Source organism: Microcaecilia unicolor, chromosome 11, assembly GCF_901765095.1.
Source record: "Microcaecilia unicolor chromosome 11, aMicUni1.1, whole genome shotgun sequence".
Taxonomy (NCBI): Eukaryota; Metazoa; Chordata; class Amphibia; order Gymnophiona; family Siphonopidae; genus Microcaecilia; species Microcaecilia unicolor.
The window spans coordinates 47,918,584-47,946,173 of record NC_044041.1 but is presented as its reverse complement, the minus strand read 5'-3'; the positions used below and the strand labels follow the sequence as shown (position 1 = coordinate 47,946,173).

Here is a 27,590-nt window from a genome sequence, read left to right as displayed (position 1 = left end):
AACTCGCCAATGCTAGATTTCCTTTCAGTCCTTTTACTAAGGTGCGCTGAAAAATATCCTGTGGTAATGTAGACGTGTGTTTTGGGCGCGCACAGAATCATTTTTCAGCCACCTGCAAAAAATGCCTTTTTAAAATTTTGGCTGAAAATGGAGATGCAGCAAAATGAAAATTGCCACGCGTCCATTTTGGGTCTGAGATCTTACCACCAGCCTGGCCGGTTAAATAGTGTGGTAATTGAGTGATAATGACCTACACACATCAAATGCCACTTGGTGCGTGCCCAATATGTGTATCAGAAAATAAACATGATTTTTTTTTGGACGCGCATATCGGACACATGCCAAAAATGATATTACCGCAAGAGCCACGTGATAGCCCAGACATCACCGCGGAGACCCAGGCAAAGGTATCGGCCTGCTTATCCGACATTGCTGCCTGGATGTCCAACCGCCACCTGAAACTGAACATGTCCAAGACCGAGCTTATCGTCTTTCCACCAAAACCCACTTCTCCTCTTCCTCCACTTTCTATCTCAGTTGATAACACCCTCATCCTCCCCGTCTCATCTGCCCGCAACCTCGGAGTCATCTTTGACTCCTCTCTTTCCTTCTCTGCGCATATCCAGCAGATAGCCAAGACCTGTCGCTTCTTCCTCTTTAACATCAGCAAAATTCGCCCTTTCCTCTCTGAACACACCACCCGAACTCTCGTCCACGCTCTCATTACCTCTCGCCTGGACTACTGCAACTTACTCCTCACCGGCCTCCCACTTAGCCATCTATCCCCCCTTCAGTCTGTTCAGAACTCTGCTGCACGTCTCATATTCCGCCAGAACCGATATACTCATATCACCCCTCTCCTCAGGTCACTTCACTGGCTTCCGATCAGATACCGCATTCAATTCAAGCTTCTCCTTCTTACCTACAAATGCACTCAGTCTGCTGCCCCTCACTACCTCTCTACCCTCATCTCCCCTTACGTTCCCGCCCGTAACCTCCGTTCACAGGATAAATCCCTCCTCTCAGTACCCTTCTCCACCACCGCCAACTCCAGGCTCCGCTCATTCTGCCTCGCCTCACCCTATGCTTGGAACAACCTTCCTGAACCCTTACGCCAAGCCCCCTCCCTGCCCATCTTCAAGTCTTTGCTTAAAGCCCACCTCTTCAATGCTGCGTTCGGCACCTAACCCTTACCGTTCAGTGAATCCAGACTGCCCCAATTTGACTGCCCCGATCGGACCGACCGTTCACTTGTCTATTAGATTGTAAGCTCTTTGAGCAGGGACTGTCTCTCTTTGTTAAATTGTACAGCGCTGCGTAACCCTAGTAGCGCTCTAGAAATGTTAAGTAGTAGTAGTAGTAGTAGTGGTAACTCTATTTTGGCGCGTGTTGTTCAGTTCCACGCAGTCTAGGGATCCTAGAGAATAGAGCAGATAGAAAGTTTAGCATAGTAACTAGCAGGAACAGGGTGCTCGAGGAGCGATTGTTCATCTTCGAAGTGCAACACCATTTATTAAGCAATGTGCAGGAAAAAAATGGTAGGGATGGACTAAGGGTTTTCTACAGAGGGGAGGGAAAAAGTAGCCAGAAGTCAAAAAATGTCAGAAGTCTTTATTTAAAAAGCATAAAAAGCCAATTACTGTAAAACGCCAAAAGGCCTTACAAATTCCACAAAACAATGAGGGGCATTTTCGATATGATGTCTAAGTCCGACTTTGGACATTTTGCGAAAAACATCCAAAATCTGAATAGGAAAGAAGGCCATTTTCAAAAAAAAGAAAAACGTCTTACCTTTTTTTTTTTTTTTTTTTTCAAAAATACCATTTTGAACAAGGTGTTGTGATGTGGACCTTTTGTTTTTTGGTTCATAAAAAAAAAAAAAACGTCCAAGTGCAAAACGCACAAAATCAAGCCATTGGGATGTAGGAGGAGCCAGCATTTTTAGTAGACTGGCCCCCTAACATCCCAGGAAAGCAATAGGGCACACTAGGGGGTACTGCAGTGGACTTCATAAAATGCTCCCAGATATACATCTCACCATTGATCCCTTATCTTGTCTACTTAACCCCCCCCCCAAGCCCCCCTAAAACCCATTACCCCCCAACTGTACACCACTACCACAGCCCTTACAGATGAAGGAGGCACTTATATGTGGGTACAGTGGGTTTCTGGTGAGTTTTGGAGGGCTCACAGTTTCCTCCACAAGTGTAACAAGTAGGGGGAGGTAGAATCCTGGGTCCACCTGTCTGCAGTGCACTGCATCCACCACTAGACCACTCCAGGGACCTGCATGCTGTTCTAATGGACCTGAGTATAACAACTGAGGCTGGCAAGTAATGTTTTTCATCACATTTTGTGGGGGTAGGAGGAGGTTAGTGACCACTGGGGGAATAAGGGGAGGTCATCCCTGATTCCCTCCAGTGCTCATCTGGGTATTTAGGGCACCTTTTTGTGCCTTATTCGTTATAAAAACAGGTCTAGCTCAAAACATCTAACTTTTAGTTCTGGACATTTTGTTTTTGTTCGATTATGGCTAAAAAACATCTAAGTCTTAGGAATGCCCAAGTCCCAGCCTGAAGACGCTCCTGATACACCCCCTTGAGATTTGGACACACTTCTGATGGACTTCAAAGAAAAACATCTAAAAATACGTTTCGAAAGTACTGATTTGGACGTTTTTGTGAGAAAAACTTCCAGATGCTGCTTTATGCAACTTTTTAGATGTTTTTCTGTTTTGAAAATGAGCCCAAATGTCCACCAGAGGATGTGAGTTGGAGCACAAGTGAACAGATGGATTTGACACGGATTTGTATTTGCATAAACGCCTGCTTCAGGAGTCACAGAGTCTGATTGGTACAATACTGAGTCTAATGTGCTATAAAGTGCCTCAGTGGTGGCAACATAAACAACTATCAACAGTAGCAACACGGCTTGTGAAAGTCAATAGTGTTTGTCGCCAACACTCAGTATTGTACCGATCAGACTCTTGTGACTCCTGAAGCAGCTGCTCATGCCGAAACACAAATCCCCACTGAGATAAGGCAACCAGAGCTGCACACTTTAATACCACAGATCTGTACACAAGAATTATGATGTTATTGGTTTTATTCTCCACTCATTTCTGGATAATTCCTAACGCTATGTTCACTTTTTTTTTCACAACCTTCACACCTGCAGTGTGGTAAATTTAAAACGAATCGGAGGAAATTTTTCTTCACTCAACGCGTAGTTAAACTCTGGAATTCGCTGCCGGAAAAGGTGGTTAAGGCGGTTAACTTAGTGGACTTCAAAAAAAGGTTGGACGGCTTCCTGGAGGAAAAAGCCATAGAATGTTATTGAATGGACGAGGGAGTACAGTATTTCTAGGATGGGCGGGACAAATTGCTTGTTCTTTTGGCCGCTGTCGGTGACAGGGTGCTGGGCTCGATGAACCCTTGGTCTGTCCCAGCATGGCAATGCTTATGTACTTATGCACTTACATACACACTGAGCTGAGCCGTTACCTGAGTTGTGGCTCATGATATGGAATCTAGCATTGTATAAGCGATGGTAGGATTGTTTTTCCCTGTGTGCATCACTTTGCACACATCCTGGCCGATATTTAAACCATTTAACTGGCTCTCCAGTGATATTCAGTGGGAGAGAGCTAGCTTTCTCCCACTTCTCCCACTGAATATCACTGGTTAGTGCTTAACAGATAGCCGGTTATATCGTGTGATATAACCGGCTATCCGCTGACATTCAGTGCATCACTGTCTACGTTTGGCATTCAAATTAGCAGGTGTATCTTTGGCTGGTTTAAACTTAACTGTGTCTGAAAATTGACAATTGAAGAAAGCATGAGACAAGCAATAATATCTCAGAGAGAGAGAGAGAGAGGGAGGGAGAGGAAGAGATAGCAGATGTATGGATGGGCAATAGGCCATATAACAATGGCTCCCAAACCTGGTCCTGGAAGCACGCCAGCCAGTCAGGTTTTCAGGATACCCACAATGAATATTCATGAGAGAGATTTGCATGCACTGCCTCCACTGCATGCTAATCTCTCTCATGAATATTCATTGTGGATATACTGCAAACCTGACTGGCTGGGGTGTCTCCAGGACCAGGTTTGAGAACCACTGCCGTATGATCTTTATCTGCCATCATTTTCTCTGTTTCTGTGGTTGTCCCTTTGAAAATTTATCCTCAAGCACAGCTCCTTTTCATGCTTGGTCTTATAGCTGCCTTATTCAGTCTGGAACTCAAGGGCAGACTGAGATAGAGCTGACCACTAGATGGCAGGACACTGCAATCGGTGAAGATAGGGGTTTTCATAAGCGATTCTCAAAAAGAAATATTACAATATACAAAAACATTCAGCTCAGACCGATAATAACAAAAGGACGATGCAATCTCAGAGACTGAGCTGGAGAGTTTCAGTGATCCATGGTAGCCTGAGACTAGTGACAAAAAACTGTGAGGAAAGGTACAATGCACTTAACAAGGTGTTATGAAACCTTGGGTTGGGAAGATTTGTGGGGAGAGTTGGTCGCAACGGGCAAGAAGGTTTACAGTGCCTCTGGAGTAGTCGAGCTGTTGGCATCAACTACAGGTGTTAGAACTGGTACTGGGATGAAAGCTTCAAACAGGACCTGAACAGTTAAAGAGCACAAGAACAGAAGAATACCATGTAGCCCAAAATCTTGTCTCCAGCAGTGCAGAGTGGCAAGGTTTTGAGGAAGGGCATAAGCAACAGGTTATATAAAGTTCTCCATCTGTTCTCTCTCCTCCCCACTTCGTACTTTGCGTGCAGCCACTGTTGTATAATAAATTGGAGAATGACAGATTTTCTAGCCCATTATAAACCATAAAATTGTACTGCTTTGTCACCCTCCTATCTCCGTGCATATCTCCCTGACCCTCATCCACCCCCCCCCCCGACTCTTCCTGTCTCTCACCTATCCACTCTCATCTTGTTAGACTGTCACTGAAATGCTTTAATGTTTCACTTATATATACTGTCATCTACCAATATTTGCTTATTTCCGATCTGACTAAGAAAGGTAACCTTCGAAAGCTAATCAAGAAATGTATTAAGTTAAGTCCAATAAAAAAGGTATCTTATTTTCTTTTCCATGTTTTATTTTGTTTTATTTCTATTGATTACCTTGAGAATAACAGAGATTCTCTTCTTCCTAAATATCATCTCGTTACTGCTGTACCACTTTCATTCTATAAACCAACAAACATGGTGGAACAAGGTCTGCAATCTGATTGGCTGATCATACTTAGGTTCATTAATGTATTAGTTCTAGTGTTTTAAGCTGGTTTAGCTCCTAGAATGAATCCGTCTTATCAAAGTTAGCTGCCGGACTGAACTTTTGTCTTTCTGCTGCTTTAATCGGTCAGCTATGGTATAAGGCGAGTAAGAAAAATGAGCTTCTTTTCCATTTATAAATCAAAGTGTCACATAGAGGGAAGGCAAGAGGTTTTCTGTGTTTGCTTTCTTAACCTTCCCTTTCATAGCACTCAGAATCTTCAGCTAAGGAAAATTTCCAGTCACAGTAATAAAAGAAAGGTCACTTTCCAACCCGGAACAGAGTTGACGCTTCCTAATAGGCAGTGCATATGGTTTCCTTGGTTGCAAGCAGACTCTCGTGGGCCTTTGTCACTTCTACTCCTCCACGTATCTCTGCCTCAGTCTACTCCTTTGAAAATGGCAAAGAGCAGGATCCAAGTATATGTATGTGTAATCCCCCATTGGATAGGGATTGCTGAATGGTGTGGATCTTTTCCTGGAATCACTGGGGGAAGCGTGTGGGATGTCCTTGGGTGGGAGGGAAGCCCAGCCCAAGGGGTGTGTTTATAGAATAAATTGCAGCAAGAAATGGTTCTAGTTTATGATTGATAGTTAAGATGGAGTTTGGAGGCAATAAAAGTTCTTGTTTGCTAGCGCAGGTGATCTTTGATTGCCTTTACCCCCACCAGGACCCTAGGAGGAGAGGGGATATCCTGGAAAGGCAGAATAAATTTGGGCTGGAATTAAAGAGGCGAACATGCACCTAAGAGGAGAAACTGAGAGGGCAAGAGGAGCTCCGGGTGGGTAAGAGGAACCCAGCCTGGGAGCAGGAGTTGGAGCAGGAAGCCTGCTCAAGACCAGGGTGTAGCCCTGAGAGGTACATTGCTGGAAGGACAGACAGACAGAGAGGTCTGATCCTGAGGGAAGTGGATTGTGATCAAAGAAATCAGGAGCAGCCTTGGAATATGAAGCCTTAGGGGATGGGTAATGGACAGGAGGAGTTGTATAATGAATAAGACAGTACCAAAACATTTTGGCTGGATTAAAACCAAAGAAACCTCTTAAATCAAATGCTGACTGTACATAAAGAGTTTGAAGTTTGGCTTTACTGGCGTTACAGAAGTTAGTAAATGTTTGCATAAAAAGACAGTTTCCTTTTGCGAGAACAAGAGGGTGAGTGAAGAGCTGACTCCAGGATTGGTAAGGATACTAAAATTAAAGCCCAGCTTAATATCCTATAGCCTCCCGGACTAAGTCTGGCCCCAGCCACATCCAAACTCGTGTGGTTGAGAAATGACACCGTGAGAGTGATAAAGAAAGAAAAAATGTTTGTGGACCGGGTCTTTGTAGTGAGAGCAAGCTGGTCTGCGGTGAGACCCGGATTACAAATGGTTTGATCATAAATTGATAGAGTGTGACTGTTGGGCAGACTGGATGGACTGTTTAGGTCTTTATGTGCCATAATCTATTGTGTTACCACGTTACCATCAATCATTCACTAACGGATGTATTGTTATGGATCTTAATTTTCCAACTTCTTGAGTAAGAACTGCTTTCAGAGTTCTTTGCAGTTGTGTAACTTTCTGGGTTCACATTGAACACGTGACCTTTCTTATGCAGCGATTATGGGAGTGTTCTAGGCCACCGGAGCAGGACTTCTTCAGGTGGTGGGGCTTGGGGTTCCTCGCCATACTTGTCGAGGGTGCCACAATATTGGATGAGCCTACTCTGAGCCCATAGTGGGTGAGCCCAGGTCCACTGGACCAACCCCTGCCTACGCCACTGGATCTGAATATAAGTCTTCACTCAGTGTATGACTGTTGGCTGAACCCCACCCGTACAACTGTAAGCCTCTACCCTGGACCTTTTTGTTGGAAGTTTCTTTGGTGTTTGTAATTTTCCAGATTTCCCTGCTGGTGCTGAAGGCCTCAAATTACAGAGGTGATTCCACAGCAAAGTGTGTCTTTCAGCATAGGCTAATACTGAGGATGGTTAGTGTCCAAACTATTGGGAATGTTTGAATTTGGAGGCTGGAATTAAATGAGTGCAGGGGGTGAAGTGCTTAATGGATTCTGCTGATGGAGTTCAGAATGGGATATTGGTGATTCTGCTTCCCGACTGTGGCCTTTTCTCCCCTGCAACCGAAACTCTGCATTGACTTGAACAAGTTGCCATGGAAACTGCTACAGGTCCATATCTACCCTCTCTGCTGCTGCCTGGTCTCTCTTCCTCTGTGAAAAGCAAAATGGATTTCACTGACTCAGCAGGGTGAAAACAGGAATGTGTTAACTGCATGTATGGTGCAATTTGGTAACCACATATAGTGCAACCAGATGCAAAACAAAAAAGGAAAAAAAGAATACAATGCAAAGTAAATGCCACCAGTTTTGCAAAGAACTTTACTACAGTATCAGCCTCACGATTCTCACCTGCAGAGCAACTGGAGTTCCTTTCTAACAATGTACATTAGAAACACAGACAGAAGTACAGAGTAGAAAATGACACAGGGACAACTTTTGTTCCCATCCCAGTGGGCTCTGGCTCCGTCCCTGCCCCATCCCCGCGAGTTCTGTCTCTGTCCCTGCCCCGTCCCTGCATCCTCTGTCCCCACCCCGCCCCATCCCCGCGGGGTCTGTCCTCATCTGCTCAATCCTTGAACACTTATGATTTTATATTTAAAAAGTATAAAAAAAGAACAATATTCTGTACAGCTGTTATTTATAAATCATATATAGAAAACAGTAATAACAATGAGCATCTGAAATAACCCCTCCCCCCGTCACCCTCTACCCTTCCACCCCAACAATATCTGGCTTCTACTACCACAAGGAATTCTAATCCACCCTAATGGGGGAGAAATATGTCCTATAAAACACTGTTATGATTTTTTAAATCTGTGGATGAGTAATAAGCAGAGCTGCCAAGTTACCCATTCCAGGAGGGAGAATTTTTGGCTGGTCCTGGACTTCTGCCAACCTCATCCTGGTGCATTATGGGATCTGCAACACTGATTACAATAGATAGAATCATGGACTACAAATTCGACATTGCTTTGGGATGTAATTTTAAAACCAGGGCTGGCGAAAAAGTCTCTCTCCTCGAATGGATAACTTGGCAGCTCTGAATAAGTCATCAACAATCTCAGGATTCAGTCTAGCTCTCCTGTCTTCCACAGTCCCTCCCACAATAGAAAATGTCCTCTCAGAAGATGTTCTGGTAGCAGGAATGCACAGGAGCCTCTGTAAACGTTTTGTCAGTCTTAGCCAGCACTTTTACTTGTTTTCCCAAAAAAATCACAACATTGTCGTCTACATTAGAGAATGGAACTGTGGCAATGACCAATCGTATAAAAGAAATCCTCAAGTTGAATACCTCCATCACCACCCATTTCAGATGCTCTTCTTTTGCGGGGCAGGCCACTTCCAGTTCCAGAGATCCTATCCTGACATTCCAAAAAGAAATGACCCAATGTTAGTTTATAGTCAGTGACTGAAAATGAGAAATAATAGAGAACTGAATGGTAAAGGGATCAGATTTGTCTTTCACATGTAATATTTACTCTTCATTGTTTTAATAGTAATATAATTGAGTAGCATTGAAGCAAATAGACTTTTACTAACTGGAGTCAAATATATTGGAGTTGATATTCAAAATGATTTAATTGGCCAGAACAGGCTCCCGGCTGGTTAAAAATCAGCTGTTCTGGGCTAACTGGTCATTTTCAGCGGCACTTAACCAGTTAGTACCTCTGAAAATGACTGGTTAGCGCTTGTGTACCTGAATGTAACTTACCTCGAGCTACTACTGAAAAAAGGTGTGAGCAAATCTAAATAAATTACTACTACTACTTAGCATTTCTATAGCGCTGCCAGGGTTACGCAGCGCTGTACAAGTTTAAACATGGGGAAGGACAGTCCCTGCTCAAGAGAGCTTACAATCTAAAGGTGACAAACTATGTAGTCAGTGTAGGTATCATGAATGGGGAGGGTGGTTAGGCGCCAAAAGCAAGGGAGAAGAGATGGGCTTTGAGTAAAGCTTTGAAAATGGGCAGGGAGGGCGCATGGCTTATGGGCTCGGGAAGTCTGTTCCAGGCATAAGGTGATGCGAGGCAGAAGGGGCGGAGTCTGGAGTTAGCGGTGGTGGAGAAGGGTACAGATAGGAGTGATTTGTTCTGAGAGCGGAGGTTACGGGTGGGAACATACGGGGAGAGGAGGGTAGAGAGGTAATGGGGGGCTGCAGATTGAGTGCATTTGAAGGTCAATAGGAGAAGCTTGAACTGAATACGGTAGCGGTAGCAAAACTGGCTATTTTGGGGGCATTCCAGGGCGGAGTCGGCACTTGGTAGGTTAACCCGGTCTCGGCACACAGGAACAGGAGAGAGAAAGACCCTGGTGCCAGGCCCGGGGAATTATGCCCCTCCCCCTCTCAGCGGCCCTGGCACAGGCTTGACCAAGTTCAGTCCTCGAAGGCTGCAAGCAGACCAGGTTTTCAGGATATCCCTAATGAATATGCACGAACTACTATAACAAATAATAAGACTACTGAAATTTGCTTTTACTTTTGTGCTATAAATTATAATGTGAGAGATGCTCATTATCTGCACTATATTACCATTAAGAATAAATGCTAATCAGGCCATCATTTATGAGAACTCATAAAAAGCTGGTAAAGAACATCTACTATTTAAATAAGCACAAGACGTAGAAAGTTTTAATAAAAATTGATGAAGATATGTATATGAATAAGACTTTTAAGCAGTCACTTGGAGGACTGGGAGTGTTTCACAGGATATGGAGATTTACACATTTATTTATTTATTTCTGCATTCTTGTGTCCCACTGTTATCCAAAAACAAGTTTCGGTTCAAAGTGGCTTACAGCTTACGTTTTAGGTAAGAATTGCAGTAGTATTTTACTGCTTCCATAGAGAGGGCCTCGATAGTCTGTGTGTTCATCTATTGGATCTTCGAGGTAGTCTGTGTACTTATCCGTAGAGTTTTCGGAGAGGTAGTTTTGAAGCGGTAGGACTTTAATTTATATTGTTGTCTGTAGGGTTTTGATGAGGTAGATTTGGTGAGTTAGGATGTTGGTAGAGGTGGGGAAATTATTTGCGTGGTTTTCTGAGGAGTTTTGATGAGATAGATTTGTAGAGGCGATGTATTGATATTTTATGTTGTTAGTTATTGAATTGAAGATAATTAATGATGCTTCTTATGGTCTTTGCTATAGAATTCCACCAGTTGGACATAGGTAGCTAAATCCTGCTGTGTAGATGGTTTTATAGGTTACATTTCTGCAGTTGGGTAGATGCAGAAGTAGGTAACCTCCGGATTCTGGACTTATACACAATGGGTCTGATATTCAGACCACGGGAGGGAGTCCGGCTAATTCCCGTGGTCAGTAGTCAGCTCAGATATTCAATGTCAGACCATTTCTGGCAACCAGCATTGAATATCCAGTTTACTTTTGGCTGGTTTAAACTTAACCAGCTAAATTAATATTCAGAGATAGCTGGTTAAATAATCCATGACCATCTAAACTTCAGGAAATCATTAAAAACCAACCTCTTCAAAAAGGCTTACCCTACCGATCCAACATAAATCCCCACACCCAGCACCACAGCATAACCAATGATCATACTGGACAGTATACAATCATCATTCCCCTCGACCCTCATGGTGCCTGACACACACCTACCTCAATCGATCACAACATAACCTTGTATTTGTTATCCACCGACTGGCAAACTCCTGTACGGTACTATGTAAGCCTCTTTGAGCCTGCAAATAGGTGGGAAAATGTGGGGTACAAATGTAACAAATAAATAAATAAACGGGTCAAAGATATTCTAGCTATTTACGCGGCCCAATGTGACCGCCTACAATAGACGACTGAATATGCAGGGATAGTTGGCTATATCACGCGACATAAACAGTTATGTAGTAACATAGTAGATGATGGCAGATAAAGACCTGTACGGTCCATCCAGTCTGCCCAACAAGATAAACTCATTACACATGGTATGTGATACTTTATATGCATACCTAACCTTGATTTTCAGGGCACACACCATAGAAGTCTGCCCAGCACTGGCTTTGCTTCCCAATTACCAGTGTTGCCACCCAATCTCCGCTAAGCTTCTGTGGATCCTTTCCTTATAAAGAGGATTCCTTTGTGTTTATCCATTCATTTTTGAATTCCATTGCCGTGTTCTCCACCACCTCCTGCAGAGGGCATTCCAGGTATCTACCACCCTTTCCGTGAAATCTTGGTTATCCCCTAGCCACTAACTACTACTACTACTACTATTAAACATTTCTATACTAACTGGGAATATTCAGCAAGGGTTAGCTGGTTATCCCCTGCTGAATATTGCTGGATAGCCAGTTAAGTGCCATTTAACCAGCCAGGTGCCATTTCTGGCCAGTTAAATGGTTTTGAATATCGTGGGTATTTATACTAGATCTGTTGGAGCCCATTAATGAAGTATAGAGGAACAGCCATCTGAAGAATACACCAGGAAAAAGTTGTATCAATCAGGGCTGCCAAGAGACTGAGCTGGGCCCAGATCAGGACCCCCCCCCCCCCCCGTACCACTGCTGCTGCCCCCACCCTGGATCATCATGTAGCCAGACCACAAAAATTGGAGGGGTGGACCCCAAAGTGGGGTGTGTATTTTGTCATATCTCCTTGCCCCCCTCACCACAACCCCACATACCTTGGCTGGCATGAGTCCCCCCAGGATGGCTGTTGCCACCCCTACCCCAGACCACCACATAGACCACAAAACTTGGGGGGGGGGGCTGGAGCCCAAAATGAGAGAGTACATTTTGCGCCACCTCCCTGCCCCCGCCACAGTTCCACATACCTTGGCTGGCGGGGGACCCTAAGCCCTGCCAGCAGAAGTCTTCCTCCAGCACAGTTCGCCACTGCGTTTCCTGCCCTGTGGCTGCTTTTTCCCTCACATCGTGCATGCTCAAGCATTAAAAATACATGAAAACAAAACAGATACTTTTTTGTGTCTTGCAGTAGTGTAGCCATGGGTGGGCCTGGGTCCACCCAATTTGGACCCAGGCCCACCCAAAATTGTTGCATGCTTTCTGTAGCTGGTGGGGATCCCCTTTGGCAGCCAGATCTTCTTCCGAGAGGCAGCCAACAGCAGCATCTGCAAGTCAACGCTGACACAAGCCCCTCCATGCATGCTCAGTTTTTGTGCATGTATAAAAACTGAGCATGTGCAGCCTGCCAGCGGTGGTGGCCCAGATTCATTGCCACTGACTACCACTTTGAGGAAGCTCTGGCTGCCAAAGGAAGAGAAGGACTTCTGCTAGCGAGTCTTAGGAATCCCCGCCAGCTTAGGTATATATATATTGAGGGACTGGTGGTGGGTGTGGAGGGCACAGTGTGAGGGTAGAGAGAACTTTGCGCCCACCCACCCTGGGCTCAGGCCTACCTGAAATTGGATGTCTGGCTACACCACTGGTATCACGTGGGACAAAAGGATCTAGTATCCTGGTGTCTACTGCAAGGTGGTAGTGAGATAAGAAGAGTAGGTTTTTGGTAGAACAGAACAAAAAAAACTGGACTATTTCCATTACTTGTTTTCCAGCCAGAAAGCCGCATTTCACCAGCAGCAGCTCTTAAAAAGTCTTCAGCAAAACACAGGATGCGTTCTGTCAATGGGGGACCAGCACAGTTCCAAGGCACCAGCAAGGATGTGGCCACTGACAAAGACATGGAAATTAAACTTTTGCAAGTGGAGTGTGAAGACCTGAAAAACCGACTGTGCTGCCTGAAGGTAAATCCCAGTCTACTTTCAGTGCTGAACAAGGTGACCAGTCCTTAAGGAGCAGGAGAGGCAAGTCTTAGTTTTCGTTCTATTGCATATAGCTCCAGTTACTCTGGGAACAGCAAACAATACAAGTTTGTAGATGCAGTGAAGTAAATGCAGATCAAAAGAAAAAAGCAACACTGGGCCTTCAGAACTAGGACAACAGGAGTACTTTATTAATCAATGACCCGACGCGGGCCGTGTTTCGGCGCTAACAAGGGCGCCTGCTTCAGGGGTCTAAATAAACATATAAATACATATAAAAATTAATATAATGAAACACAATGGACGTCATTGCATCAGCACATTGGTAAGACTGTCTACTTACTATTTAAAACCAAAATATTGTTTTCATTACTCTTAATGACACACATATTTTACTCAACATAGATAATATATCAACACTAAAAGTTTCTGTTACACCTCTGGATACATGCATCTCTAGGAATGATTTGAGAGATATATATATATATGTGGATGTATATGTATATACATGTAGAATCTTGGGATTAGTTATATGCATACAACAAGCCCACCAGGGCATTCTTCACATTTAAAAAATTTTTAAGCTTTTCACTGAAAACTCTTTGTACACTTTGAATTATAACATGATATTTATCTCTATCTATATGATGTCAAATTTCCAATTATTTGCATTATAGACATTATTCTCTGTTTTTTTTTGGTTGTTGTCATTCTATTCTTAACATGATATATCATTGATATTTTATTAATATCATCTTTATTTTGACACATTGTCTATGTTTTAAAATTAACACAATGCGTCCATTGTGTTTCATTATATTAATTTTTATATGTATTTATATGTTTATTTAGACCCCTGAAGCAGGCGCCCTTGTTAGCGCCGAAACACGGCCCGTGTCGGGTCATTGATTAATAAAGTACTCCTGTTGTCCTAGTTCTGAAGGCCCAGTGTTGCTTTTTTCTTTTGATTTGTCTATTTGTATACTGTAGTGCCCTCTCTGTCTGTATTGAAGTAAATGCAGGACAGGTTCATAAACCTACTTCAGGAATACCTCTGGATTCACCCCCTTTTTGATGGCTACATTCAGTCACGTTCCCCCTAAATCTATAACCTTAGCACGTACATGTAAGCACCATTTGCATGCTAAGATTCTAGAATACTAGCAGTTTCGCACATGGATGTAAAATGTACCTGCATAAATGCTAAGCGTGTGCTTAGCGGTATTCTATATTATCATGCACATCACATGTCCCCAGATTCTATATATGGTGCCCAGATTTGAGAGCCCCAAATTTGGGTGCTTTGTCAAGATGCGCACGTATCTTAATGACTAACCTGCTATTAATGAGCAATAATTGGATGCTAACAACCAATTTTTGACATTAATTGGCACCAACTGGGAATTGCACACACATCTGGCTATCCACTATTCTATAACACCAGGTGCCCAAATCCCATAGGGGCCCTTTTACAAAGCAGCCCAATGCAGGTGCCAGAGGTAGTTCCAGCCTTGGCATGCGCCATTTCCCGTGCTAGGGAAAATCAGCCCATATTTTTCCGCACAGCACTAAGCTGGTGGTAATCGGGCAGTGCCACACACTACCCAGTTATCTCTAGGTTAGCGTGGGAGCGGTCAATGGGTGGCGGTAAGTGCTCCCCCTCACGTGGCCATCTTACTGCATGGCCATAGCCATGGCTATTTTCAACCTTTTGTACCTATTGCGGTGAAAAGAGCCTCAGCATGTGGCAAAAATGGCCCCCGCTGCTAGCACAGACCCTTTTTATCGCAGCTTGGTAAAAGGACCCCATAATGCGCAACTTGAAATGGATGTGGCAATGGGAGGGGCATGGGCATGTCAGGGGCATTGTGAGAAGTTGTTATTGAATAATGGGTCAGCACGCCAACTTAGGTGCCAGTATTCCAGGGGCGTAGCCAGACTTTGGCGGGAGGGGGGTCCAGAGCCCAAGGTGAGGGGGCACATTTCAGCTCCCCCTGGTGCCGCTGACCCCCCCCCCCCCCCACCATTGCCAACCCCCCCCCTGCCACCGCCGCCACCACCACCAACAACAACGTTGCCCCCCCTGCCGACAACCCTCTTGACCTCCCTCTCGCCACTGCCTACCTTTGAGGGCAGGGGACCCCAACCCCCGCCAGCTGAGGTCCTCTTCTTCCGGCGCAAGGCTTCGTTCTGTTTCTGTGAGTCTGACGCCCTGCACGTACGTGGCCAAATCTACGGGGGCCCAGGCCTCCATGGCCCCACATAGCTACGCCACTGATTGACACCAGCAGGTGTAAGTCTGGTGTCCATATTTAGGGCAAGGGAATCGGCACTAAGCAACGCGCCCTTTATAGAATTGTACTTAGTGCCAATCTTTTCTGGCACCATTTGTAGAATCTGACCCATAGTGTGTAAATCCAAGGGGGCATGAACAGGAGGAGGTGCATGAATGTGTTAAACATTTATGTGTGTAGGTTATAAGAATACTTGCATTTAGGTATGTGCATTTGCGCCTGCTATTGAGAAGGCTGCACCTGTTAGAACATAAATGCCACATGCTAGTATTTAAAAAATGTATATATCGCCTATAACCTAAGCGGTTTACAAAAATAAAATACACAATAAAAACAAACCATCACATTCCACTCAACACAAACAAACCATAAACTACTTGTGCTGCTCTTCATCAATAAAAAATAAGCACAGATTGCTCCTACATAAAAGCTTCTACAAATAACTGTGTTTTTAACAATTTCTTGAACTGAGCCACATTGCTGCACAAATAAAACTGTCCAGGGAAGGCATTCCATAGCCAAACCCCTGCAACAGAAAAAGCAGACAAACATATCAGCATAACGAACTCTTACCACTGTGTCCAAAGATAGATGCATCGCATTTTCTGAATGCAATAACCAACACAGATAATATGCACAAACAGATTGAGCAAAGTAAAACGGCATCCCTAAATATAGGGAGGAGTGGCCTAGTGGTTAGGGTGGTGGACTTTGGTCCTGAGGAACTAAGTTTGATTCCTGGCACAGGGAGCTCCTTGTGAATCTGGGCAAGTCACTTAACTCTCCATTGCCCACTGCATTGAGCCTGCATGAGTGGGAAAGCATAGGGTACAAATGTAACAAAAAAATAATCAATGCCAGTGCAATTGTTTCAGCACAAGTGTTATATGCTCGAACTTTGAAACACCAGTAACAATTCTTGCCACTGCATTTTGAACCAACTGAATGCCCTGCGTCGCACACTAGATAGCCTGAGGTACAGTGCATTGCACTAACCCAATCTAGAGAGAACCATGCTCTGCAGCATGCTCCTAAAATCACACTGGGGTCCTTTTACAAAGGTGCATAAGGGCCTATGTGCGTCCAGCGACTACCAAATCGGCATTACCGCCCTGTGACCACGTGCCCCGGGTGTTAATTCCGAATTTAGCGCATGACAAAAACATGCGGTAGAAAATAATTTTTTATTTTCTACCATCGGAGCGTTCCCGGCAGTCAGTGGCGTAGCTACAGGTGGGTCTGGGTGGGCCAGGGCCTACCCACTTAGGGCTCAGGCCCACCCAACAGTAGCACACATTTAACAGTAGCTGGTGCGGATCCCAAGCTCTGCCAGCTGAAGACTTCCCCCTGATGGTAACAAAAACGCTGCTCTCCACGTTACTAGTACCGGCGACTTCTCAGATTTCAGCACATGCCTGCTGCAGATTGCCAAGGTGGAGCGAAGCATTTTCCCACCAGCTGCGATATTTTTTTGGTGGAGGGTAGGGGGGAGAATACTTGGTGCCCACCCACTTCTTGCCTAGGCCCACCCAAGACCTGCTGTCTGGCTACGCCCCTGCCAGCAGTAGTCGGCAGTTGGAACGCGCTGGACAGTTATTGCACAGGCAACATGTGAGCGCTAAGTCAATGGGTGGCATTAGGGCTCAGGACATAAATAAACACATGCTGATTTTCATTTTGCTGCACGTCCATTTCCCAGTCCTAAAAACCCCCTCTTTTTTCCAGACACAGTGAAGAAATGGTCCCGCGCGCATCCAATACATGTGCCCTGACTACCGCAGACCACTTTTTGGCACGCCTTTGTAAAAGGGCCCCACTTTGACAACACAGGCTTCAATTTATACAATGTAATCATGAAATCTGGGTGCACAGATTCTGTTACAGAATTTGCACGCAGTCAGTACTCTGCATTTTGATGCCTAAGTTTTGGCGCACTTTATAGATTTGACCCATTTGTGAAGAGAGAAAATAGTTACCCATTGGGAAGGTACTTTTATGTTGTAATTATTTATTTATAATTTCAAAACAAATTTACAAGTTAAGCATACTTGCACTAGAAAAACTGGGATTATTCCATCAAATTTAAGAAGAATTTTTTAAAGAACAATAAGCAACAAATCCCTTCCTTAGACCCCCAACTTGGGGGGACTAGCCCAGAGGTGAGGAGATCATTATAAAAAAATAACAAAGTGTAGGCTTAGCCTGACTTACACTCAGCCAGCATAATATAACTTACTAAGATGACACTACATCGCTGGTCAATTTCATATCAAGAAAAGATCTGAGATGTTCTGGAGCAAAAAACACATATATTACACCTAGGTATTTCACGACGCATTTGCATGGATAAGCTAATAAAAAATTAGCACCTAATTTCTTAGTTTCATCCCTCATTACTGAGAATTCCTTCTGTCTCTCTTGTATTAGTTTGGCCTCATCTGGGTATAACCATACCTGTTGTCTATAAAAAAAAAAAAAGAAGACTGCAATTCTTAAAATAAAATCACATAATTGAATTCAGATCTGGGGAAGGAACTTTTAAAAGTTGCATTCATGATTGCTAAGTCTCAATGTAATTTTTTTTTTATTACATTTGTATGCTGTGCTTTCCCACTCATGGCAGGCTCAATGCGGCTTACATGGGGCAATAGAGGGTTAAGTGACTTACCCAGAGTCACAAGGAGCTGCCTGTGCCTGAAGTGGGAATTGAACTCAGTTCCTCAGGACCAAAGTCCACCACCCGAACCACTAGGCCACTCCTCCACTGTTGCTACTATTTGAGATTCAGACTCACAGAAACAGAAGCCTGCACAGCATGGAATGTTGCTAGTAGAATAGCAACATTCCATGTAGAATCTCCAATAGTATCTATTTTATTTTTGTTACATTTGTACCCTGCGCTTTCCCACTCATGGCAGGCTCAATGCAGCTTACATGGAGCAATGGAGGGTTAAGTGACTTGCCCAGAGTCACCAGGAGCTGCCTGTGCCTGAAGTGGGAATTGAACTCAGTTTCTCAGGACCAAAGTCCACCACCCTAACCACTAGGCCACTCCTCTACTCAAATATATGAGGATGGCAGATAATGATCACAGTGTCTATCTAGCTACTTATTTTTTTCTTCAGTCATGCAGATCCCATTTGATTTCCAGCACCATCTTGATTTCTTTCTACTTTAAGGATCTCGTGTGCTTGAAACATGCCTACTTGAATTCAGTTGCACTGTTTACCCAGTCTCAATTGGGAGACTGTTCTGTGCATCCATCATCCTGTCAGTGAAATGTTGCTTCCTTGTATTATGAAAGAAATGAAGTGTGCTGGGAGACTGCTAATGTCTTTTAGAAAATGATCTGTTACACACAAAAGCTTATGTGTGGATTGTTTTCACAAGGGCAGCCTTGTAAGAAAACAGAGGCAACTAAGCGGCTCATAGAAGGAGAAAATTGGACAGGCTCATTGGAATGAATTCATGGTGGGGTCATAGGAGCCAACTTTTCAAAATTATTGGAGGTGCTAAGCCAATGGAAATGACCCCTCCCTGAACACATACAAGGAATCTTTTTCAATATTGGGGGTGCTCAAGCACCCACAGCACCCACAGAGTCGGCTCCAATGGGTGGGGGTCCATCAACTTTCTCTTCGGTTTACCTTTAGAGTCAATGCATTCATTGCTCAGGCTTTGGAATAATTTCTACTTGGCCAAAAGGACAGTCTACCACAATGCATGCACTCTAGGGGTACATAGCACCAAAATGGTATCAGGCGAGTTCCCACCTGGACAGTTCCCACCCACCAATTCCCCCTAATACAAATTCCCACCTAAGACAATTCCCCTCCGGGAGAATTCCCACTTAAGGGGGTCAGTTCCCACCAAGGACCTTCCCCCCTCCCCCAGTCATTTCCCACCCTCCCTAGCCTTTTTTTTTACTGACTGTAGCTTCTTTCTTGTATCAGGTCCCATAAGTCTTGGCGGTGCTTTTTGTACGGCATCTGGAACAGGTTAGAGCAGCATACAGATGTACACAGAGGATGTATAATAACGGAATAACTTTTCATAGGTCGAGTAGTAATTTGTTATAAATCGTAATCAGTGAGTCATTTTGAGGGGCTTATACCAGTGGTGTAGCTACGTGGGGCCTGAGGGGGCTCGAGCCCCCGTATATTTGGCCCGGGCCCCCTGCCGACGATCCCCTTGAGCTCCCCCTCCCGCCACCAACCCTCCCCCACCGTGGTTACCTTGGCTGGTTAAATGCTGAATATCGGCACTTAATCAGCCAAGTGTCGGCTCTGCCCCCAGACCCCCCCCCCCCCCAATAACCGTTTTTCAGTTTTGTGCTAACTTATTATTTTCAGTGACACTAACTGGTTAAGTGCCACTGAAAATTAACAATTAGCCCCGAACAGACAATTTAAGGGAAATAAGAAATGGGACTTGATATACCGCCTTTCTGAGGTTTTTGCAACTACATTCAAAGCGGTTTACATATATTCAAGTACTTTTTTGTACCAGGGGCAATGGAGGGTTAAGTGACTTGCCCAGAGTCACAACTGGCTTGGAACCCTTTCTGGCCAGTTAAATCACTTTGAATATTGCCTCCATGCTCTTCTTTTGTGAGACTTGTGGGGGCATTTGAGTTTAGCTGACTTCAGAAAGTATCCATTTCTGTAACTCATTACTAGGAAAACTGACCTGATTATGTGCAATTAATACATTGTAATAGATTACTGTTCTTCAATAATGCTGATAAAGAATTACAGTACCTTATTAGCACACTCCTAAGAGAATAGTTGCTGAAAAAAAGCCAATTGTGTCTTGCAGGAAGGGTTGATGGGCCAGAGGCCAAGTGATGTGGAACAGCTGCTGAAACAGTCCCAGAAAGAGTTACTGTGGCTTCAGAGACAGCTGTCATTCATTTCAACTGGAGGGCCAACATGCATTCTGCCTTCAGGCAAGGTGAGCCATGTTCAAGCCAACAGCTCTGACTTATTTGCATTCTTATTCCAAGTACCAAGAGGAATCATGCTTGGTTTTCATTGGGTATGTTTTTTGGGTCCTGGAAAACATTGTACCCCTCAGAGACCTGGCTGGATGTATTTATTTAAATTTCTAATCTACTGCATCACCGAGGGCGTTCTCAGCAGAAAACGCCACCTTATAAAGCCATTTATGGCATGCAATCAAGCTGTAAGGGTTTTCCTCAAAGGTCTTCACCCGTCTGCTTTTCTGTTTGGGCTACTGACAGAGGAAAGGAGTAAGATTTCCAAAAAATAAGGATTAGATTCTATGAAATTTGGAAGCGTATGAAAATTATAAACAGCCAGCTCAATACCAAGGGTGTTCTGAGTGGCGCAACTGCACAGGACAACAATATAGAGAGGTGCTTGGGGCGCCCGTGGGCGAGGCACAGTTATAGCTCAGTACAGTACCGTACACAGAAGCATTAAGGACCCATTTTTACTAAGGTGTGCTAAGACCTAAAGCAGTCTTAGCACACCAAAAAAGGCTTACTGCAGCCTGCAGTGATGTCCTTGTTTGTGCATGGTAATTACGAGTAAATTATTTTAAAAAATCTTTTTTGAGGGAACATGTCAGCGACGGAGAGTGGGTGTGGAAGTGCTAACCAGCTAGGGCATTCGCATTACCGCATGATAACTGGTCAATGCAGGGTTAACGCAGGAGCACAGCCCCTCTGAAATAGGAGGAGGTAAGTGCTTCCATGTTAATTATTTGCATTTGGCAAGTGCTAATGACAACACTAGCGCATGACCTGCAAATTAAAAAAAAAAAAAGGAAAAATCCCTATCTTTCCTCACCGGAAAAAGGAACTTAGCACATGGGAAAGTTCTGCATTTGGATGCAGTTAAGTGATTAGTAAAAGGGTCTCTAAGTTTACACTGAGAGCTTCAAATAAAAACTGTATTTATTTATTTGTTTGTTTGTTTGTTTGTTGCATTTGTATCCCACATTTTCCCACCTCTTTGCAGGCTCAATGTGGCTTACAATACATCATGAATAGTGGAAACATATAAGAAAATATACATTTAGCATTACAGAAGGAACATGGGCTATATGATAATGGTAAAACATATTAGTAGTATAACAAGCAAATATTATAAGGCAGTTCTGGATATTTGTATAGGAGTTCACATTTGTTGATCTTTGTGGTATGCCCTGTCAAAGAGATGGGTGTTCAGTAGTTTGCGGAAGTTGGTTAGTTCATTGAGCGTTTTTAAATTGCACGGCAGCGCGTTCCAGAATTGTGTGCTCAGGTCGGAAAAGGTTGACGCATGCGTTAGTTTGTATTTTAGACCTTTACAGTTGGGGAAGTGAAGATTGAGGAATGTGCGGGATGATTTTTTAGCATTCCTGGGTGGTAATTCTATCAGGTCTGACATGTAGGCTGGGGCGTCTCCGTGAATGATTTTGTGAACTAGGGTGCATATTTTGAACGTGATGCGTTCTTTGAGTGGGAACCAGTGTAGCTTTTCTCGTAGGGGTTTAGCACTTTCATATTTTGATTTGCCGAATATGAGTCTAGCTGCAGTATTCTGAGCTGTCTGAAGTTTCTTGATTATTTGCTCTTTGCAGCCAGCGTAACGTGCATTGCAGTAATCTAGATAGCTGAGTACCATTGATTGTATCAGGTTGCGGAAGACTGTCCTTGGGAAGAAAGGTCTTATTCTTTTTAATTTCCACATTGAGTGGAACATCTTCTTGGTTGTGTTTTTTCGTGACTCTCAAGTGTTAGGTGTCGATCAATGGTAACTCCAAGAATTTTTAGGATGTCCGAGATTGGAAGATTCAATTTTGGTGTGTTAATTGTGGTATTTTCACTTTCAGTAATCGACTGTGGGCAAGGCTTTGAAATTTGGTGAAATGAAGGGTGATATCTAGAACAGTGAATGTTCCTTTCAATATTTAGCTTCTTGTACTCAGCAGTAGTGAAACTGAGCTGGAGTTTAAAGTTAACCCTGTTTCATTAGATCTAGTAGAATTAATAGGAATTCATTGCGTGTACCTAAAATATATGCAGCACAAACAGGATACGTAATAACATAGTAGATGATAGTAGATAAAGACCTGTACAGTCCATCCAGTCTGCCCAACAAGATAAACTCATAGCATATGTAAACTCGATCTTGATTTGTTTTTGCCATTTTAAGGGCACAGACCATAGAAGTCTGCCCAGCACTGGCTTTGCTTCCCAATTACTGTTGCCGTCTAATCAACGTTAAGCTTGTTTGAGTTCCGTTACTGTTTTCATCTCCACCGTCACCTGCAGGAGGGCATTCAATGTATCTACCACCCTCTCCATGAAAAAGTACTTCCTGATATTATTCCCGAGTCAGCCCCCCCTGCAACCTCAATTCATCACCTTCCCGTCTCTGGAGAAGGTTTGTTTGTAGATTAAAACCTTTCAAATATTTGAACGTCTGAATAATTTCACCCCTGTCTCTCCTTTCCTCCAGGGTATACATGTTCAGGTCATCAAGTCTCTCCTCATACATCTTGTGACGCAAACCCCATACCATTTTCGTCGCTTTTCTCTAAACTGCTTCAAGTCGTTTTACGTCCTTAGCAAGATACGTCCTCCAAACCAAACACAATTCTCCAAGGGGATCTTTCCCAAGAGGATCCTTCACTTGGAGTCATATAGCTATTTCAGACTGGCCTCATTGTGATTGTTACTTTGTTCTTTTTGCATTGTAATCACAAAATGACAGCACTGGTGTGGTATTATGCATCTTGAACAAGTGAAAAAAATCAATCACGATTATAATGGCTTTGAGATGCCCACTCTTTTGCCTCATGCATTGTCTGTAGACCGCTTTAATGAGTTAGTGGCAAGCAGAACATTAAGAGGCCCTTTTTACAAAGCGATGCTACTTATACCACCGCTTTGCTGCACATCATTTCAGGAGCTGGCAGCAGTGCCACCCCTCACTGTGCACCATTGTCCGCACAACATAAATATTTTTTGCGCCGGGGGCTTACCTGGTGGTAATCGGGCAGCACTGCGCTCTGCCAAGTTACTGTCAGGTTAACAGGAGCCCTTACCACCTCCTAAATAGGTGGCAATAAGGGCCCGCCCCTGAAAATAGCCACATGGCAAGTGCGTACTTACTGCACAGCTGTTTACTTTTTTTATGCCTTTTAATCGCTCCAGTAAAAGTGACCGCAGCGCACGGCAAATCCATGCGCCAATGCTACTGCAGAGCACCTTTTTCCGCACTTGGAAAAAAGGACCTAAGTAATACATTTATATTTAATGTAATACTTACATTCCACATTATACAAAGGACTAGGCAGATTACAATGTAACAAAAATAATTCATTCATTTTGAGTATTTATATACTGCTTAGACCTAAGCGGTTTACAGTTTCATTTTTTTTACAGGTACTGGGTCAGTCTCTATTGGGCTCACAGTCTAGGTAATACTACTACTACTACTACTATTTAGCATTTCTATAGCGCTACAAGGCATACGCAGCGCTGCACAAACATAGAAGAAAGACAGTCCCTGCTCAGAGAGCTTACAATCTAATAGACAAAAAATAAATAAAGTAAGCAAATCAAATCAATTAATGTGAACGGGAAGGAAGAGAGGAGGGTAGGTGGAGGCGAGTGGTTACAAGTGGTTACGAGTCAAAAGCAATGTTAAAGAGGTGGGCTTTCAGTCTAGATTTAAAGGTGGCCAAGGATGGGGCAAGACGTAGGGCTCAGGAAGTTTATTCCAGGCGTAGGGTGCAGCGAGACAGAAGGCGCGAAGTCTGGAGTTGGCAGTAGTGGAGAAGGAACAGATAAGAAGGATTTATCCATGGAGCGGAGTGCACGGGAAGGGGTGTAGGGAAGGACGAGTGTGGAGAGATACTGGGGAGCAGCAGAGTGAATACATTTATAGGTTAGTAGAAGAAGTTTGAACAGGATGCGAAAACGGATAGGGAGCCAGTGAAGGGTCTTGAGGAGAGGGGTAGTATGAGTAAAGCGACCCTGGCGGAAGATGAGACGGGCAGCAGAGTTTTGAACCGACTGGAGAGGGGAGAGGTGACTAAGTGGGAGGCCAGCAAGAAGCAGATTGCAGTAGTCTAAACGAGAGGTGACAAGGGTGTGGATGAGGGTTTTGGTAGAGTGCTCGGAAAGAAAGGGGCGGATTTTACGGATGTTGTAAAGAAAGAAACGACAGGTCATTGTACTACTGTTGTTCCTGGGGCAATGGAGGGTTAAGTGACATGGAGCTGAAGAGGGAATTGAACCTGGTTCCCCAGGATCTCAACCCACTACACTAACCATTAGGCCACTCCTTCATTCAGCAGTTCATAATGACTATATAATTTCCCATAAAAACTCTACCTGAGGGGTATCTATAATTATCATAATATCTTTTGAAAATCCTTAATACGTTAAAATAACTAAAACCAAACACCCCAGGAGATCTAAATCAATCTAAGTCTCCCCTAGTTGGTTCAATAGATTCTCATCTAAACTTCTGATTTAGTGTTTGAGACACTTCTTCCAAAAGCCATGTGTTGATTTCTTTTGAAATAGGAGATAATTAGACTAATCTACCAAGGGAAGGGAATTACAATACGTTGGTGCCACCATACCGATTGTTCTCTCTCTGGTAGAAGTTAATCACATTCTTTTACTGAAAGAATCTAGCTGGTCTGTATTTAGTTCAGATTATTCAAATACATGAGACCAACTTTATGAAGAATTCTAAAAACTAAGAAGAGTAAAAGTTACTCTCAGTTCCAGTGGCAACCGTGTAAGGATAAGAAAAGTGGAACGATCATGTTCTGCATCAATTGAAGCTTCCCCAGTAATTGCTTAGACAAGCCTAAATAAAGCAAGTTACAATAGCTCAATTGTGACTGAATAATTGCTTGAACTTCCTGCCTCATATCCTCCTCCTTTAACTAAGACCAAATTGTCTCAACATACATAATTTCATAAACGCTTTCAGTTAAAGGTGGGTTACCTGGGCCTCAGATGATAATGTGGAGTCAATTAGAATACCCCAACTTTTTTGGCATGGTAGTTGTATTCGATTCCCTCCAATATTGGTGGTTCCCAATGATAAGTGAAATGCCCACTCTCACAGAACATTGCTTCCTCTCTTTTGCCCACTGATTCTATTCCCTGTGCTGAGGCCATACTCACTCCCATGGAGGTAACATCTACAGGTCCACTGTTAATTTTATCTATGAGTGGCTGAAAGAGCAGGACATGCTCTTTGGGAACTCCTTGGGGTGGCTCTAGGGAATCAATAATAGGCAAGGCAGTGGCCAAGGGGGGGGGGGCAGGCCGCCCCAGGTGCACGCCACTGGGGGGGTGCCGCAGCACGCACCTGTCTGCTCCCAGTTCGCTACGCTCGCTAAATTCTCTTGTTCGCTGTTCCGAGGCAGAGGGAGCTGCCTGCAGCGAACAAACGAAGTTTAGCGAACTCAGAGGAGCAGGCACGCGCCGCGGCACCCCTCCCCCAGCGGCGTGCACCCGGGGGGGGGTCATTTCACCGGAGGGGGAGGTGTCATCTAGCGGGGGCGTGTGCTGCACCCGGGGGGGGGGTCATCAGTGCTCCGCCCCGGGTGCCATCCAGGCCAGGAACGCCACTGGTAAAAGGGCCCCCCCTATATTAGCATTAGTAGAAAAGCCTGTCAAAATGATGGGACACAACCACCCTGCTCTGAATTTCCTCTCCCAGCTGTTTTGACAGCACTTCTCCCCTTTCTGCTTCTGTTTCCTTCCTAAGAAAATGCTTCCACCTCCAAACCTCCACATCCAGATCTCTGCCCCCCCCCACTTAAAACTTAAACATCTGGTCCCTTATATCTCCTGCCCTACCCTCAGATCCAGCTTACTGTAGGACAAACTGAACTTTTAATTAGCAGAAGCAATGCTCAATTGCTTATGCAACATTGACAATAGGACTACCTGAGCTTTGTTTCATGTGGCTATTTATTTATTTATTTTACAATTGTTTCTTTTTTTATATGTATTTTACTGTTTTGTTTATTTTAGACTCCTGAGGCAGGCACTACAGCTGAAACACGATGCCGTGTCAGGTCTTTTACAGAATAAAGTTCATCATTTTACATCTACATCATTTTGCTGTCATCTTTAGAAGTGTCATGTTGACTGCACTGCGCCTTTTTGATTTGGTTTGTGCTCGCAGTGTTTTGCGTTCCTCCATTTCTGTGGACACTCTGTGTGCTATTGTATGTAAGCCATGTAAGGACAGAATGTGTACTTGATGCATTTAGCATGCATTATTTGGAATAAGCAGGCACTCTTTAGAATGAGCACATACCAGTTGTAATGCTCATGCATTATTATTGTGAATGTTTATTGTTGTTATGTGATTATTTTATATTTTGCTTTACTGTTGAATAGTATTTTGATCTTCTGTTTATAAATGCAGATTATAAAGAATGTAAGTAAATCCAGCATGCAAATTTCATCCAGCACATTCGCTTCATCCTTACAAATTTGCAGACATTAGCACCGGCAAGCTGCCATAAACCCAGTGGTGTAGCCACAGGTGGGCCTGGGTGGGCCAGGGCCCACTCACTTAGGGCTCAGGCCCATCCAACAGTAGCACATGATAATGAAAATGCTGCTCTCCACAATACTGGCACCTTCGCATGCTCAGTTTTCATCGTGGAGACTGGAGAGAAGCATTGTCCCACCAGCTGAGATAATTTTTTTTGATGTGGGGGTGGGGGAGAGAACATTTGGTGCCCACCCACTTCTTGCCTAGGCCCACCCAAAATCTGCTGTCTGGCTACGCCCCTGCATAAAACACATATGGATTCCCTGTATTAACATCGCCTCCCTCATTTTGTTTGAAGAGTTGTCTCATGTGGTTTTTATGGCTTCAGTTAAGTTCTCTTTGCCTAAAACTACCTGTGAGATTTTTCACTTAAAGATAAAATGAGAATGTGCAAAGTATACATTGTTGCTTTGCAAATAGTTTTTTTAAAGGTGTTGGTATTGGTTGCCTATTGTAAAGCATTATTATTATTATTATTATTTATTGCATTTGTATCCCACATTTTCCCACCTTTTTGCGGGCTCAAAGTGGCTTACAATACATTATGAGTAATGGAAATTACATTTTGTTCCAATTCGGTTATGGATTACATTGTGAAGAGTTATACAAAACAAATCAAATCAAATCAAAGTATCGTTAAGGAATATA

General features: G+C 43.8%; 1 protein-coding gene across 1 annotated transcript in view; it reads left to right on the top strand.

The window, feature by feature from the left end:
• RIMBP2 (RIMS binding protein 2) overlaps positions 1–27,590 on the top strand; it is a 592,869-nt gene that overhangs the window by 71,114 nt on the left and 494,165 nt on the right. The window contains exons 4-5 of the mRNA XM_030219259.1: positions 12,890–13,078; positions 20,209–20,343. Of these exons, the coding sequence (XP_030075119.1) occupies positions 12,890–13,078; positions 20,209–20,343 (324 nt within the window). The remainder of the gene's footprint in view (positions 1–12,889; positions 13,079–20,208; positions 20,344–27,590) is intronic.